Here is a 17,405-nt window from a genome sequence, read left to right as displayed (position 1 = left end):
CTGAAGATAAATCTTATTTACCTCAGTCTCCATCCACCTCAGTGTTCTTTTACACAGAACATTCAACATAAGGTCAAATAACAAGGAACACAAAATAGTAAGAAAATAAGATCCACATGAGAAGAAATAGTCAATGGAAACATACCCAGAGATGACTCAAATAATAGGATTATTAGACAAGGACTTTAAAATAACTATGATAAAAATGCTAAAGAATTTATTTGAACATGTGGACAGCATGCATAAAGATATGGGGAACTTCAGCTAATACACAGAAGCTATTAAAAAGAGCTTAATGGAAAAACCTAGAAATGAAAACTATAACAGAAATAAAGAATTCTGCTTTGCAACAGACTGGACACCATAGAGGAAAAAAACAGCAGTGAACTAGAATGTAGGAAAATAGAAAATATCCAAACCGAAAACAAAGGGACAAAAGTAATTTTAAAAGATACACCTGAGATCTGTAGGATAGTAGCAAGTAATCTAAAATACAAGTTACTGAAGTCTTAGAAAAAGGAAAGAAAAATGAGGCAGAAAAAATGTTGGAAGACATAACTACCAAGGACTTTCCAAAACTGATGAAAGACATCAAAACATAGATCCAAATTGGCAAAACCAAACAGGATAGAATACACACACACACACACACACACACACACACACACACACACACACACACACACACACACACACAGCCTTAAGCATATTGTAGTCAAACTGCTGACCAAATAAAAAGAATCTTAAAAGTAGTCAAAGGGAGAAAAAAAGACAGATACATACAGGAAAACAAAGACTCAAATGGTGGCTGATTTCTCATCATAATCAGTGGAGGACAGTGGCAGTAGAACAATATCATAAAACAACTAAGTGTACAACCACTCAACACTTACCAATTAAAAACACAGGAGTGGCTTCCCTGGTGGCGCAGTGGTTGAGAATGTGCCTGCCAATGCAGGGGACACGGGTTCGAGCCCTGGTCTGGGAAGATCCCACATGCCGCGGAGCAACTAGGCCCGTGAGCCACAATTGCTGAGCCTGCGCGTCTGGAGCCTGTGCTCCGCAACAAGAGAGGCCGCGATAGTGAGAGGCCCGCGCATCGCGATGAAGAGTGGCCCCCATTCGCCGCAACTAGAGAAAGCCCTCGCACAGAAACGAAGACCCAACACAGCCAAAAATAAATAATAAATAAATTTAAAAACAAACAAACAAACAAAAACACAGGAGTAGTTCTGCAAGCAAGGACGGAGAAGTAGAAGAGATCTACCAAGGCACTCCCAGCTTTCAGCTAGCAAATTCTGAGAGTAGAACAGGAGGGATGAGCAAAACTCCTCTTAGGCATTCCAGGCCTTCACAGAGAATTGGCTGGTTACCCTACAAAAGAAGAGGGAAGGAGCAACAAAACAACTGCTCTGTCTATATTCTCCATTTATTAATTTTCCACCGCTTACTGGCAGTATAAAAGTTGATACGGAAAAAAACCCCCAAAATCTTGAAGTCAGTTATTATAAATAAAAAACATTTGAATGATTTCAAGTCCTACATATAAGCACTAATAGCAGTTCAGCAGATCATTTGTTGCTCTTTTTAATACAGTTTAAGTGCAAGAAGTATTTTGAAACCTATAACTTAACCTTTTTAGGGCATTTTAAAAAGAAATTGTCAGTGTGACTCTTGTTATTTTTATATATTTAATGAGAGCTAAAGTACTTATTTTACGTTTTTAAAAAGTTTAATTTTTTATAATAACAGACTGTGAAAGAGATCTTATTTTGACAACTGTTTTATAAACTTGTACTTACCAGGCTGTGAAAGTTTTTCAAGCACTTTCTCAAATTGGATTGTGTTAAAGTTTTTTTTTTTTTTTTATAAATTTATTTATTTATTAATTTATTTTTGGCTGTGTTGGGTCTTCGTTTCTGTGCGAGGGCTTTCTCCAGTTGCGGCAAGCGGGTGCCATTCTTCATCGCGGTGCGCGGGCCTCTCACTATCGCGGCCTCTCTTGTTGCGGAGCACAGGCTCCAGACGCGCAGGCTCAGTAGTTGCGGCTCACGGGCCTAGTTGCTCCGCGGCATGTGGGATCTTCCCAGACCAGGGCTCAAACCCGTGTCCCCTGCATTGGCAGGCAGATTCTCAACCACTGCGCCACCAGGGAAGCCCTTTTTTTTTTTTTTTTTTAATAAATTTATTTATTTATTTATGGCTGTGTTGGGTCTTTGTTGCTGTGGGCGGCTTCCTCTAATTGCATTGAGTGGGGGCTACTGTTCGCTGCGGTGTGCGAGCTTCTTATTGCAGTGGCTTCTCTTGTTGCGGAGCATGGGCTCTAGGCGCGTGGGCTTCAGTAGTTGTGGCACATGGGCTCAGTAGTTGTGGCTCGTGGGCTCTAGAGCACAGGCTCAGTAGTTGTGGTACACTGGCTTAGTTGCTCCGCGGCATGTGGGATCTTCCCGGACCAGGGCTTGAACCTCTGTCCCCTGCATTGGCAGGCGAATTCTTAATCACTGTGCCACCAGGGAAGTCCCTGTGTTAAAGTTTTGAAGCTTCTGATGACATTGAGTGCCCCAAATTGGATGAATAGTTATGTTCTATGAGGAATTATAACTGTTCATTATGGGTAGGAAAAGGTTTTTGACTCCAGCTAGCCTTTGTTGGTTTCAAATTAAAAAGGTTTTATTACCATGTTGAAGTGTTTGGACATTTTGGGGACTAGTTTATGGGATACTGGGAAGGTTAATTAAAGTAGCAGAGTAACTTGGTCACATCTCTTTTTAAGAATGAAACTATGGTGTTTAGAGATTTGATTAAGTTGTAACATTTTGGAGACAAGGAAGACTAAATAGTTTTTTAATTCTAGTTTTAAGAGTGAGTTGTAAAATGCCTAAATTTGGGCTTTGGCAGGAGGTAGGAAGAGAGAGGTAATATACTTAGAACATATGTACTGGATATATATGAGGGCCATTGCAGCAGTCAGAATATGGAAGAAAAAGCAACTAGGAAGGGCTTGTCAGAATGCTTGTGGGCTTTTTTATTGACCTTTTTTGGTATCTGTAACAGCTTTTTAAACTTGTTGGCACACCTTTGTATTTGTAATAATTGGGTTTGACCTAAACTGAGAATTGTTTTTTTGTGAATTTTGGTTGATATGCCCCTGACTTAGTATGCTATTGCATACTGTGATAATTAGTAGATACTTCTCAACCAATGTGATTGGTTCTAGGGAAAAGGTAGGCATAGTTACCTAGTCTGAAACAGACAAGCACACCAGTAGTAACATTTTAACAGTGGTAGAAATATGTGCAGATCTTAAGGTCTGGCAATTCAGAAAAATTATGTAAAGTGTTTCTATCTAGTAGAATTTAGTTATTCTTTATCTTTCCCAGAGGCTCAAACTTTGCTCATGAGTGTTCAGAAAAGGGAACTCTATGGCTTTTGAAAAAGACCTAGAGGAAAAAAATTTTTTTCAAAAAATTTTTTTTCAGATTACATACTGAATTATTAAGTTCAGTTAAAGTTCCTGGGAATGAGAGTAGGGGAGTGCAATGACGATGAAAGCTTTGCACCTTATTCCTAAAAAAATGACCCACTTTGTCAGATTGTATGGTTCAGCACCTTTGTTTTAAAAATGAGAAAACTGAAGCCTAGAGAAATAAAATGCTAACCCAGGATTATGTAACTAATGAATAAAGTAAGATGACATCAGACTAGAAATCTGAAAACCCCTGGGTTTTTGGAGTTCATTTCTGTGCTTTTTTTTTTTATAATACCAGACTGCTTCAAGGAAAAGCTGTTAGTTTGGCTTAGAAGACAACATAGATTTGAAAGGGAATAGTGCTTAAAATATAGTAACTAGATTTTAACACCTATTCTAAGGGGATGGCAATAATAGGCATCTTATTACTTCAGATTTTTATTTTATTTCGTTCTTTAGTGGTCCATTTGTTTTGGTGTTTGGCAGGTTAATAAAATGCTTTCTTATTTGCAGTCATATTTATTTGTAATTATTTCTAATTTAGCAGAGCAGCTGTTCTCAGATAAGGAAACTGAAGCTTAGTTTCTTTAGTCCTGAGATTTGTGAGGTGAAAAGTATCCCCTTTTTAATGAAAAAATTTCAGCGTGATTTGATAGCAGTATTAGAAAACTGTTGTGGCAATATTAGAAAAAACCCAGAAGTATACCATACAGCCACAGAGCATTAGCCCGACTTTTTTTTTTTTTTTTTTAAATATATGAGGGAACAGTTTGTAAGAATTTAGTTGAAAACAGAATGACAGAACTAGGTTTTTCGCATTTCTAGTCTTAGTGCTATTTCTTTTGGATAATTCTGCCCCTTCTTGGTCAAGAGAGAAAATGTTCCCTAGCCTCTCCTGTCTCTTAGTAACTGAAGGGATGAAGCGCTTCAAATCTGTTTTGTAACTAGGTAAATGTGAATCCACATATAAGTAACTGAAGGGGTGGCCTTTGGAAGCCCCAGAGCCCTTTCCCAGAGAATGTGATTCTTCCTCAGCTGTGAATAAGAATGTAAAACGTACAAGAAATAATGGAGTTTTGTTGTGGACTGCCATATCAGCATTTCACCTGCAGTTCCACTTTTTTTTTTTTTTTTTAATTTATTTATTTATGGCTGTGTTGGGTCTTCATTTCTGTGTGAGGGCTCTCTCTAGTTGCGGCGAGCGGGGGCCACTCTTCATCGCGGTGCGCTGGCCTCTCACTGTCGCGGCCTCTCTTGTTGCGGAGCACAGGCTCCAGACGCGCAGGCTCAGTAATTGTGGCTCACGGGCCCAGTTGCTCTGTGGCATGTGGGACCAGGGCTCGAACCTGTGTCCCCTGCATTGGCAGGCAGATTCTCAACCACTGCGCCACCAGGGAAGCCCACCACTTTTCTTTTAAGAGAGAATTCTATGACATGATTCTATAACCACACCTGTCTGTGCTCAATTTGCTATTTGGGCTACTGCTTTTTGCACTGAGCAGTATACAGTCTGATTATGGGGTCTTTGGGAGTGTGAAGACTGACTTTGTCTTTGAATTAGACGCTTAACACATACTTTCTGAATCACTTCTAAAGCAGCGATTCTCAAATGTGGTGTGAGGACTCCTAGGGCTTCCTGAGACCCTTTCATGGAGTCTGTGAGGTCCCCACTTTCCCAACTGTATACCTGTGTGAGGCCAGATTTTATATTTCAACCAAAACAAGGTATCACAACAGATTGAATATAAAAGTAGATGTAAGTATCAGTCTGTTATTTAAGGCAGACATTAATGGTATTTGCAAAAAAAAAAGAAAAAGAAAGAAACATTGTCAATCTTCTTACTAAATTTTTGTTTTGGTGTGGGAATATAACTTTATTCACAAAAAAATATAGGGTACAGGTTTCCCCTGATATGTGAAAGTAGAGTGTTCCTATGAAACTTTTCGTAAGCTGAAATGGCGTAAAGTGAAGAAGCAGTTACTTTAGGACACATCTTGTCAATGGATGCACAAAATAAATTGAGATAAAACATAGATGCTCACAGACACAGTTCAAAGCTATGGCGGCTTGATGCTGAGGTGCCCAGTGTAGTTCTTGGGGAAGGATCTGGGCAGTGCCACACTGGCTGCTCATGATACGGGCTACCTCTATACAACTCGCTACAAAACAAATGCTGGACACTATTTTTGTTTTTCGCCTTTTCTCATAAAAGTGAAAATCCTTTCTGAATTTCTTGTGGTTAGTGGTTACCAATGTAGGTCTTCTGTAAAAGCTTCACAAAGTGGCATAAAGCAGACTTTTGAAAAGCAGGGGATTCCTGTGTTTAGTTTCAGGTGAGGCTATTAGTTATCGAGCTCTGCCCATCCCTGCCTTGCAGTGGGGGTATAGCTCAAACTGGAGAAGGCCAGTCATTTTCAAGGACCAATATGATGCTCTGGGAGAGAGGGGAGGCTATTTTCTCTGGCTTCAGTAGCTGTCAGAATAATGTAAGCCCAGAACTGCTCAGGGCTATTTTTGTTGCCACATGTGCCTGCCTCAAAATAAAGCAAGTTCAAAGGAAAGCAGAATAGAAGGGGAGTGTCCTGGTAACATCATTTGAACTCCTGGATCCAGCTATGCCTAAAGTCAGTCCTACTATTGGACTTCCCATTTATTTATATCAATAAGTTCCTCCTTTTGATTACTCCTCCTGCCCCCCGCCCCCAAGTATTTATGTTAAATCATAATGGATTTATTTAGTTATTTTAAACTAAATAATTTAGAATTTTCTCATTTTTAAATTTTAATATGGTAAATACTGGCAGATATAACCCTTTTAAATAAAAGCTTTTCCGGGTTCTCTGTCATTTTTAAAGTGTAAAAAGATTCTGAGACCAAAAAGTTTGAGAACCACTGCTCTCAAGGTAAGGCGGAATTCCTGCCATTTCTTGGGGGGTAATATAAGGGAATGAAGGAACTAAGTGAATAGTTTTCAGCATTATAATTACATGTTTTGGGCTAAGTTTGTGCAGTGATAAGAAGTGGTTCATGTGATGCTCATGGATGTATCACGTTTACATATATGCTTATTTTGTGGTGGTCATTTTATTTTGTAGAATAAAGTGGGTATGTAATCAATAATTCTTAATGAGTAACCTTTGCTGTAACTAATTACTACATACAAGTAATCTATGTTTTACTCTTTTTGAATTGGATGAAACTGTATAATAAACTATGGTAATTGAATTTTTCAATGTATATAGTATGTTTGTTGCAATGGAATTTGGGTTTTTAAAAGAGTAATTCTATGTACAGAATATAATTTCATGACTTTGATGTAAATTAGATATTTTTCTTGAATATAAAGTGAAAATTTGGTAGGGACAGACGTGGGTGTATATCCGTGTTCTAAAGTGACTGAGTTAACATATTTAAATTTAATTTTTAATTCCCACTGCCACCTCCAGCTCCTCCTTCTCAAGATTACTGAAAATGGAAGCTTGGGTAAAATTTCATCAGTTATCTTCCACTGAATTTCTCAAGCCTCCAAAAAACTTGGGCAAAACAAAACAAACTTCTTTTTAAAATATTGTACTGGCGTGTTAGCTTTTTGTTTTTTGCTTCACTGTCTCGTTACTATTTTGAAAGTACTAAATTAAAAAGTAAAAACTAATATGATGAGTGTGTTAGGAAGATTAATTAGAACCTTTATATCTTGGGGTGATTCTTTTTTTAATTGAGGTATAGTTGATTTACAGTGTTGTGCCGATCTCTGCTGTACAGCAAAGTGACTCAGTTATTTGATTCATGTTTTTTGAAGTCTTTCTCAAGAAAATTAAGTTCTTTTGGGAGATTTTATTAAAACATTTGATTTTCTGCATTACTTTGGCTTTTCTAACTTATTTAGTGCATGTGCTCTCCTCCCCAGATACAGCTGGAGGAGAATGACCCTCTTAGATATTCACCCTTGCTTTTCAGGGGTATTATTGTTGTATCCTTAACTGAGTATATTCAGAGATTGATAAAATTTTATTTTTATGCCTTTAAAATCATTGGTTTGAATGACTTCATAGTGATATGATGTAAATTTTAAATCCTTACAAAGGTGAGAGATTAGAAATCCAAATGTGCATGACACATTTGGATGGAATGGAGCACTTTGCTTCATTGCACTGTACTCCTATCCCTCATGAGTCAAGTATCAGTAGATACCCACCTCAGCCCTTTTCTGTTGGTTCCCTCTGCCTGGGCTCACCTTTTTCCAGAAAGTCAAAAAGCTTGCTTGCACTACATTCTGTTCCCTATTTAAATTCTGACCCTGTTTAAATATCCTTACCGGATAATCTTATCTAGGATCTACTCATTCATTCCTTTTCCTCCCTCCCTTTTCTTTCTTCCTCTTTTTTTCCCTTCATTCCTCTTCTATACTTTATCCCATTACCTGGCATTTTTTCTCTTCAGAGCACTTGTTTATATGAGAATGCCTTCTGTGTGTGTATTGTCTGGCTCCTTCCGACACAAGAATCCCTAGCAAGTTATCTGATAATGATATGCGTTTACCATTCTGGTCATTTTCTAAGAATGTTTGACTTTGTTTATATATTTATAAAAGGTGGCACCTAGAAGTGAAAGCAGCGGCACTCCCTACTGCACGGGAGAGCTGCACTGTTTCCTCACTGGTTATGATTTGTTTTCCTCCATTTCAACGCTTTATCTCATTTGACTTTTGTAAGTTGAAATACTTAGTTGCTTCCCCTTCACCCCACCTTCCACAGTGCTATTGGTAAGCCGCGTCTTCTTTATTTTGTAGTTTCTGGTTTTCTTTGTGTTTTCCTTGCTCCCCTCCTTCTATCCCCTCGCTGCTCCCACCCTCCTGCCCCCAGCACACACACAGAAGGGTAATTGAAGTTGGAGCACTCTGTGGTCAGAATTGTACTTTATTGGCAGATTCTGTTTTTGCTGGGCTTAGAAGTACTTATGGAACAGAGACTTAGTGTGAATTCAGCCTGTTTTCTAAGGTAGGAGTGAAGTTTGTCACTCTTTCAGTATTATTTCTTTGTCCTTAACATTTTCAAAATCTGATTCTTTTTTTCTCTTTCCCTGATCTGGAAGAAGATTTCAGCCCCACTTTTCTTTCACATGTCTCTAGAATGCTGGCAGTGTAGCAGAGGGTAAAGACTAGCTTTGACAAGATAATATGTCATTCAGATCACAAACTTAATATCAGCAGTACCAACTGGTATAGTAAAGTACCTCGTGAACAATCTTGCTTACCATGGAGACAGTTTTTAAAAATAACCCCTTACTATCAGAATATAGTTTTCTTTTGATTCAGTAATTTAAACATTTTTGCTTCATTAATTTTGCATAGCAGGTTATTATTGCTAGATGTTCAGATGAAGTAGCATTGGTACTTTTAATTAAGATAAATAGAAAAGAGAACACACAGTTTGCCTTTTGTCCCTGATCCATAACATTTTGGTATATTATTAAACTTCTGTGGTTCAGATTATTTTTTACTTAGCTATAATTTGTAACTACATACCTTTTTTTGTTTTCAAAAGTTATTAAAATAAAAATGAAGTGGCTTCCTGTAGGACTTAAGAAAAATTACCTCCCAAATGCATATTTACCTGTTCTGTTTTTTTTTTTTTTTTTTTTAAACCATGGCTTTTTTATTTTATTTTTATTTTATTTTTTTTGGCTGTGTTGGGTCTTCGTTTCTGTGCGAGGGCTTTCTCTAGTTGCGGCAAGCGGGGGCCACTCTTCATCGCGGTGCGCGGGCCTCTCACTGTTGCGGCCTCTCTTGTTGCGGAGCACAGGCTCCAGACGCGCAGGCTCAGCAATTGTGGCTCACGGGCCCAGTCGCTCCGCGGCACGTGGGATCTTCCCAGACCAGGGCTCGAACCCGTGTCCCCTGCATTAGCAGGCAGATTCTCACCCACTGCGCCACCAGGGAAGCCCACCTGTTCTGTTTTTAAATATGAAATAGTAAACCTTGCTTCTACTATGTAATTTGCAGTCTAACAAATTTTAAAAAGTAATCTGCCTTTCAGACTATTTTAAGTATTTAACATTTTTTTGTATGGTAGTTAATTCATTATGATTGTTGTGGCTTTTATTGGTCCTTGATTTGGTTTGAATTGCTTCTAATAGAAGGCGTTGAGCAAAGATTGTTCAGGAATTCTATCTTGCTGTTTTATAAAACTGTATTCTAGGCCACAATAATTTTTTAAAAATCGTAAAAGTCTTTCTCCACATTTTTAGCTGCTAACATTTTAATTCACTTTTAAAGTGTCTTGTTTAAAAAATAATGGAGGGAATGGAATAGATTTGGTGTTTAGCTAAGAGAAATGTAAAGTGACAGTTATTAGAAAGGCTGTTATTAAGTTGAAAATTCACCACAACAGTCAAACCAATACTCAGTCAAACTATAGCATTTGGACTCAATGTAGAGATTCTGAATTTGTTCATTAACAGTAGTTGCAATAAAACTGTATAACACAGTGATAGTATTATGTATCACAGTGATTTCCAGTAAACTGAAGTACGTTCAGCTTGGTGTCTAGTTAGGTTAGTGTTTAGTTGATTGTGCTTATTCAGGTTACCTAACATGAAAAAGTACTGTTTCATGGTCTCTCATGCAGTGTTACCAGATTGCCAGATATAAGTGTATCTGTAGATACATCATGAGGTTATTGTCCCATTTCTTCATGCTTATTTCATCACGGAGGTTGACCCCAGCCTCTCCAGTTTCTTTGAATTCATTGTCCAGCTCTTTCCTATATCCTTATCTGTGGACTTTTTGCTAAAGGAAATTCCTTGTTTAATTGGTGTTTCAGAAAAATGGGAAAATTCATGGCCCATTGTCTCTGGAGTCATATCATCATCTTCACTAGCAATTAAGTGAAAAGCAGGCTCTAAAATTTTTCTCACAAAATTACCAACATGAATATTATCTTTAATATTGTGCATTTAATATTAATGCACAATATTAACATTAGCATTATTAATATTAGCATTATTTAATAATGCTCATTGTGATAAACATGAAAAAATTAACTTACCACAAATCACTTTGCATTTAAAAAATTGTTAGTATAAATAAATATACTGAAATAAATTTCAAAGAGAAAGTGTTTAAAAATCTCATGTACCATTGAAATGAATTTTTTTTTTCTTGTTTAGGTTATAACCCACTTCAAGTCTTTGTAAGTAAATGGAAATAGATCTATGAGAAAAGTTGATATACAATTACTAACAGATTACCCTGAAACTAAGCACAGCAGACATTTATCATCTCATGACATATATCATTCCTGTGGGTCAGAAATTTGGAGCAGGTTAGCTAGGTATTTCTGGCTCTGAGTCTTTCATGAGATTGTGGTCAAGCTTTTGGTCAGTGCTGCAGTCTTTTCAAGGTTCCACTAGGTCTGTAGAATCGGCTTCCATGTTCATTCACGTATGGTTCTTGGCAAGAGACCTTAGTCCTCCCTGGAGCCTTCATTTCATAGCCACATGGTGCTCTCTGTAAGGCTGCTTGAGTGTCCTTGAAACATAGCAGCTGATTTCTCTAGAATATATAATTCCAAATGACCTAGATGGTGTCTGACCCTAAACGTCAGACACCATCACTTCTGCCGTATTCTATTTGTTTAGAAGCAAGGCACTAAATTGAGCCTACTCTCAAAGAATGGGGAATTGGGCTCTGCCTTTTGAAGGGAAGATTGAAGAGTTTGAAGACACAGTCACCACAAAGATGTACACTAAGGAGTCTCAACATTATATAATAAATGCTGTACTAGTTCCTTAACAGAGTAATTCTCAACTCTGATACTGTATCAGACTTATCTGTACAGCTCTTATAAAATAAACAAAGCAAAATGCAGATGGTTGTATTAGACCTGTTGATTCACTTGCAGTCAGATTTTCCATAGGTGTTTCTACTGTGCAGCCAAAGCTGTCCATTGTCTTTAAGATGTACTTTTTGATTCAGTGACATGTTACTGCTATAATTCTGTAAAACTGTTACATTCCAGATATGTATAGGAATTAAGACTTTTTGGTATATGTATTAAAGTATTTTCTAGCTTTAATGTGTATAAGTTCCTTATTAATATTCTAGCATTTGAACTTTTGGTAGAACATGTGGAATTTCTATTTTGTGTTTAGTATTGTTAGAGTTAAAATTGCTAATAGTTGTTAGAATAAAGAGCGATAAAAATGAATTGAAGGATGTCATGTGTCATGTATGTATCTGTTTTTCCTCAAATGAACTATTAGGTTATCCTATCTCTCCCCCTCATTTGTAGTCATCTCTCCCTACTGTAATTCCCTAATGTCTTTGTCTTTTTTTTTTAAAACCGTGATTGGTAAGTCTTTTTGTGTCATCAGTATCCTTTGAAAATTTAATTTACTGAGCATTATTTGTGTTACTGGCATGAAACTAAGACAAGCTAGGAAGTTAAATCTAAGCTGGGGGTGGATTCTAAGTTGGGATTTTGCCAAGTTGGTGGCATAGAAGAAGAGTAGAAAGAAAGTGAGGCAAACGTGGCTGAGGAATTTAGAGGTTGTTTGAAATAGTGGACTCTGAGGGGAGAGTACAGGAGTAAATTAGAGGAACTGTGCCTTGGACAGCAACTAAGGGAGGTATTGTAGGGGGCTTTTACTAGGATGGATAGGGAGTTGGTGGCTGTAACTAGATGTTTGTAGCAGTAAGTTAATTGGAGGTCTGGTTTTTGGGTAGCTCGTTGTAAGAAGCAATTTGGTGTAGTGGTTAAGAGAGCGGACTTTAGAGTAAGAAATTTAGGTTTAAATCTTGGTTCTGTTACTAATTTACATGTAGTCTTGGGCAGTTTGCTTAGCTTTTTCCTGAGCCTCAGTTTCATCAGTAAAATGAGAACTAAATATAGAATGTAAAGTGTGGAGCACCGTTCATGGCGCAAATGAGGGTTCAGTAAATGTTAGTGCTTAGCTATTGCTATTATTTTATTATTATTTACCCTAACTTGTAAAATGATCTTTAATTAAATAGGTAGCAACTTTAGCTTAGTTGAAAAACAATTATCTGCTTTTTAGCAATTGGATGGGCACGGTTTGGGCATCAAAAACTTTCCCTCTTCCCTCCTGACCCTGTTTCTTTTTCACTTCCTACTCCCTACCTGCATCAACAAATAACCATAGTTACTTGTTTATACTTATACCTATTCATTATTCAGACATAAGCCAACCCAAATATATAATCTCCTTTTCTCCCCACACAAATGGTAATACACTATACAAGTTTTTTCTCTATCTCGCTTTTTAAACTTAACAAATTGATAGGAAAATTTCTCCATGATATGAAAACTTCCTCATTCTTTTTTGTCCTTTTGTTGTATGCCATTCCCTTGTGTAGATTTAGTATATTTTCTTTTTCCAGTCCTCTGTAAATAGACAGTTGCAGATTTTTGATTTTACAATCAGTGTGGCACTGAATGACTTGTACACATGTCATTTTGAACATGTAAGTATATCTGTAAAGTTAATTCATTGAAGTAGAATTGCTGGGTCAGTTGCATTTGTGATCTTTTTACTGCCATACCCTAGGAGCTACCAGTTTACTCTCAGTAGCAATAATGTATGAAAACTGATTGTTTCCCTATAGTCTTGCCTCCAGAATATGTTTCCATATATTTAGATTTTATCAACTTTATAACAGAAAAATGATATTTCAGTATAGCTTAAGTTTGAATTTCTCTTATGGATGATGTACTTTTACTCATATTTAAGAATCATTTTTATTTCTTTTTCTGTTCAGTATTTCATTTGACTTAAGTCTTTTTTACATTCTTAAGTTTTTGCTTCTTTTTGTATAATCAAATTACTCTTTTGCAGTATATGGATTTTCTGTCATAATTCAAAAGGTCTTCATTACTCCAGAGTTGTAAAATAACTTCTTCTTGTTTTCTTCTAATACTTTAATGGTTTCATGTTTTTACTGTGGTATATGGAATAAGTTATGGGTCTAACTTAATTTTTTAGAAAGGCAGCTGCCAAGTTTTCTCAATACCATTTATTTTGTAGTTCATCCCTTCTTCCTTGACTTGGATGTCACCTTTATAAAATTTATGTTTCTATATATATTTGGGTCTATTTCTAAACTTGCTTTTCTTTCGTTAAAATTCTGTATTGTGTGGTATGTTTTCAAGTTTCCCTTTATTGTCCTCTTTTTCAGGGATTTTCTGACCATTATTTACCTTGTTCTGGGGGAGAATAGCCTCTTGGTATTTTTATTGGTACCACACTAATTATTATTAGTTTTTGATGTTTTGGCATTGTTTATAATTTGTTATAACTTCTTTTTTTAATAATAGAGCCTACTGAATCTTTAGTACATGTATTAGTGTGTGTTTGGCAGAATACTGAATGATGACTACATATACCATGTAAAGCATGTTAAGATAAGGGAGAGAAACTTATATTTCTTCATTGCTTTCTATGAACCAGATGCTTTTTTACATATATGAACTCATTTGACTATCATACTGTTAGTTTGTAACTGGAATTCATAGACTGTGCAATTGTTTATGGTTAAATTTCCTTCAACATTGCTTTTTTCTTCAGCTGTGATGCAGATCCATCAGCCCTGGCAAAATATGTTCTCGCTTTGGTAAAGAAAGACAAAAGTGAAAAAGAGTTAAAGGCGTTATGTATTGATCAACTGGATGTATTTCTTCAGAAAGGTAAGATCTTTGGTTTAAAAATACTACTTTAAAAAGTTATTTAAGATAAGATTCAGAGAGTGTTAAAGGAGTTCAGTAAGAGACAGACTCTAACTGTAACAAAGTTGAACAAATAGTATTATTACTGATTATATTCATAGCTTATTTATAATGGAAATCTTTTCTTTCATTAACATCCATATGCTCATTCTTAAAGAATGCTGTTATTTTTTTCTTAAGAGATTAAGAAAATCACTGAAAGATAGTACTGCTTAGGAACCTACTTTGGATATTGTCTAGCACAGTGCTTCTCAACTTTTTTCACCTTGCCAGCATCTAGGTAATGATAATATTTCTGTTTGGCACACTAGGCAGGGTACATGGAGACTAGTGATGGTTGGGAGCGACTGACCCAGAGGCTCTAGCCATTCTAGCCCTCAGCATCCTGAGAACTGAATGGATCAGTATTACCATGGGACTTGTGCCATAGCACACTGGTTGGGAAGCTGTTGGTCTTAGTATAATTTTTAGATTTATAAAAATCAAGGCATATTTCATCATACTGATGTGGAGAAGTAGAGAATAAATATCTTAGCAAATGTTTTTTAATCTATGCTGGTTTTGGTTTTATTTTTAGAGACACAGATATTTGTGGAAAAACTTTTTGATGCTGTGAATACAAAGAGTTATCTACCTCCTCCAGAGCAGCCATCATCAGGAAGCTTAAAGGTAGAATTTTTTCAGCACCAAGAAAAAGATATAAAAAAAGAAGAGGTAAGAATTTGTGTTAAACTTTACATGTTCTTTAAAAACATATTTGGAGTAATTAAACTGAGTTTTATTTTTTGTATCTGTGTTGGGAGTCCTCAAGACCACCTCCAGGTTTGATTATTTCACTAGGAGTACTCACAGAACTCAGAGCATATAGTCATATCATGGCTATGATTTCTTACAGTGAAAGGATACAAAGCAAAATCAGCAAAGGGAAAAAAGTGTATGGTGCAAAATCTGGGGAGAAACAGGAACAAATTTCCAGAGGTTTCTTCCAGTGGAGTCAAAGAAGATGCACTTAACAAGTAGTGACAACATGTGTGAACCAGGGACGCTCATTAGAGACACAGTGCCCAGGGTTTTTATTTAGGGCTGGTTACATAGGCATCTTCAGCCTAGTATGTACCAAAATTCCAGACTCTGAGGAGGAAAGCAGGATGTTTCAGCATAGACCATATTGTTTATCCAGACAGTTTAGGCATAGTGAGCTGTTGTATCAGAGGAATGATGGGAACCTTCGAGAAATCAGTGTTTGCAGATGCCAGCCAAGGGCTTACCTTATCAGCAGGTCTTTCTAAAGATAACAGTCTCAGGAGTGCTTTTAACTCTTTTCTGCACAGTGTCTTATAGGTATGGACTCTTTATTATCTGTGTTCTATGAAAATAGTTAGATTGTCAGTAGATCTGTTTGCTTCTGCCTATATGCATTTTGTAGGGGACTATTTTTTTTTTTTAACAAGTTTTCTTTTTTTTTTTTAAATTTTATTTATTTATTTATTTATTTATTTTTGGCTGTGTTGGGTCTTTGTTTCTGTGCGAGGGCTTTCTCTAGTTGCAGCGAGCGGGGGCCACTCTTCATCGCAGTGCGCGGGCCTCTCACTATCGTGGCCTCTCTTGTTGCGGAGCACAGGCTCTAGACGCACAGACTCAGCTCATGGGCCTAGTTGCTCCGCGGCATGTGGGATCTTCCCAGACCAGGGCTCGAACCCACGTCCCCTGCATTGGCAGGCAGATTCTCAACCACTGCGCCACCAGGGAAGCCCGTAGGGGACTATTTTTAAGATGGTCAAATAAAAGGACCTTCACAGGGCAATGGAAATGACTTCATACTTTAAGAGGTGTTTACCTTTTATACAAGATTACCACTCTTGTTTAATAATCATATAATAATTCAAATTTCCTCAGTTTGATGTTTAAAGATTGTAATTTTAACAAAAATAATTGTTGACAATTAAGCTATTAATATAATATATCCATGGTTAGCCTAGTTTTAGGTCAAACAAATCTTGGTTAAAATTTTGCCACCGTTTTGTGACCTTGAAATTACTGCTTTTCCAACCCTTAGTTTACTCAGCTGTGAAATGGAAATATTATAGGGCTGTTGTGAGGAATAGTAAAATAAGGTCTGTGAAGCACTTGGCAGAGTGTGTGGCACAAAGTAGGTTCTCAGTAAATGATAGTTGCTATTATTGTTGAGGCATTGTTGTGTGGTGGCTGATGTGGTTGTGGTTGTGGCCTTTGGTTTTTTTTCGCCTGATACTCTGTTTTTTTCCAGATTATGTAAGTAATATACGCTCATTATGTTTACATATGTATTATATAATAATATTTACATATGTATGATATGTATTGTAATTTACATATGTATTTACATATGTATTATATAATTCTCAAATGTATTTTTGTCTCTGTATATCTGAACATATTTGCACACATGTATATGTATATAGTTACACACACTTACACATAAGACACCCCCATCACTTCTGTCTTCAGAGGAAGACCAGAAATAATTTTATAACTGCATGTTTTGTACCTAACGGTATAGGGGTTCTGTTAGTAAGGAAGAATGGGATACTGGATATTGTCTCGGCAACTGCTTATGCAACATAGAGATATACAATAATTTATTTAAATTTTACCCATTGATGGAAGTCTGGGTTGGTTCCAGAATTTTTTCCAGATAATTGCAAATTATATTTTAATTCTTGGAAATCTTGAGTAAATCATGGGCTCTTTGTTTGAGAAGCAGTAAGCCTTAGTCTTACATCTGTTGATACAATAATATTTCACCACAGTTGTCTTGAGCAGTTGTGAAGGATATTTATCCCTCATCTTTCAGAACCGAAATGTCAGATGGCAGTCTGGATTTTAAATGTTGTGGGTGTTGTGAAAGTTCGCAGTTGGGCAGGTACCATGGAATGTGACAGTCTGTCAACCTGACTTACTTACAAGAGTGCATGGAAGCAAACTGAAGGGAAAAAGTGCATCAGGAGGGTTTTTTGTTTTGTTTTGTTTTTTGCAGGGGGAAGGTTGAAATGGGTAGGAAGAATAGAACAAAAAAAGTACTTACAAGAAAGAAAAAAAAAGGCAAACTGTTAAAAGAAGGCTTTTAAGTATTGTTCTCAGAGTTTGGTCTGTTGATAGGATTTCCATTTAATTTATCATCCAGTGTGGGACACTTGACAGTGAGAGGCTTTTA

General features: G+C 36.7%; 1 protein-coding gene across 10 annotated transcripts in view; it reads left to right on the top strand.

Annotated features, from left to right (window-relative positions):
* Nucleotides 1-17,405, top strand: part of RBM26 (RNA binding motif protein 26) — an 86,282-nt gene that overhangs the window by 13,121 nt on the left and 55,756 nt on the right. For all 10 annotated transcript variants that reach the window (XM_036831141.1, XM_036831140.1, XM_036831136.1 and 7 more), the window contains exons 2-3: nucleotides 14,055-14,173; nucleotides 14,790-14,926. In XM_036831141.1, the coding sequence (XP_036687036.1) occupies nucleotides 14,055-14,173; nucleotides 14,790-14,926 (256 nt within the window). The remainder of the gene's footprint in view (nucleotides 1-14,054; nucleotides 14,174-14,789; nucleotides 14,927-17,405) is intronic.

This window comes from Balaenoptera musculus, chromosome 18 (assembly GCF_009873245.2).
Source record: "Balaenoptera musculus isolate JJ_BM4_2016_0621 chromosome 18, mBalMus1.pri.v3, whole genome shotgun sequence".
Taxonomy (NCBI): domain Eukaryota; kingdom Metazoa; phylum Chordata; class Mammalia; order Artiodactyla; family Balaenopteridae; genus Balaenoptera; species Balaenoptera musculus.
Note: the sequence above shows the minus strand (reverse complement) of the source record. Positions and strands in the feature narration are given on the sequence as shown.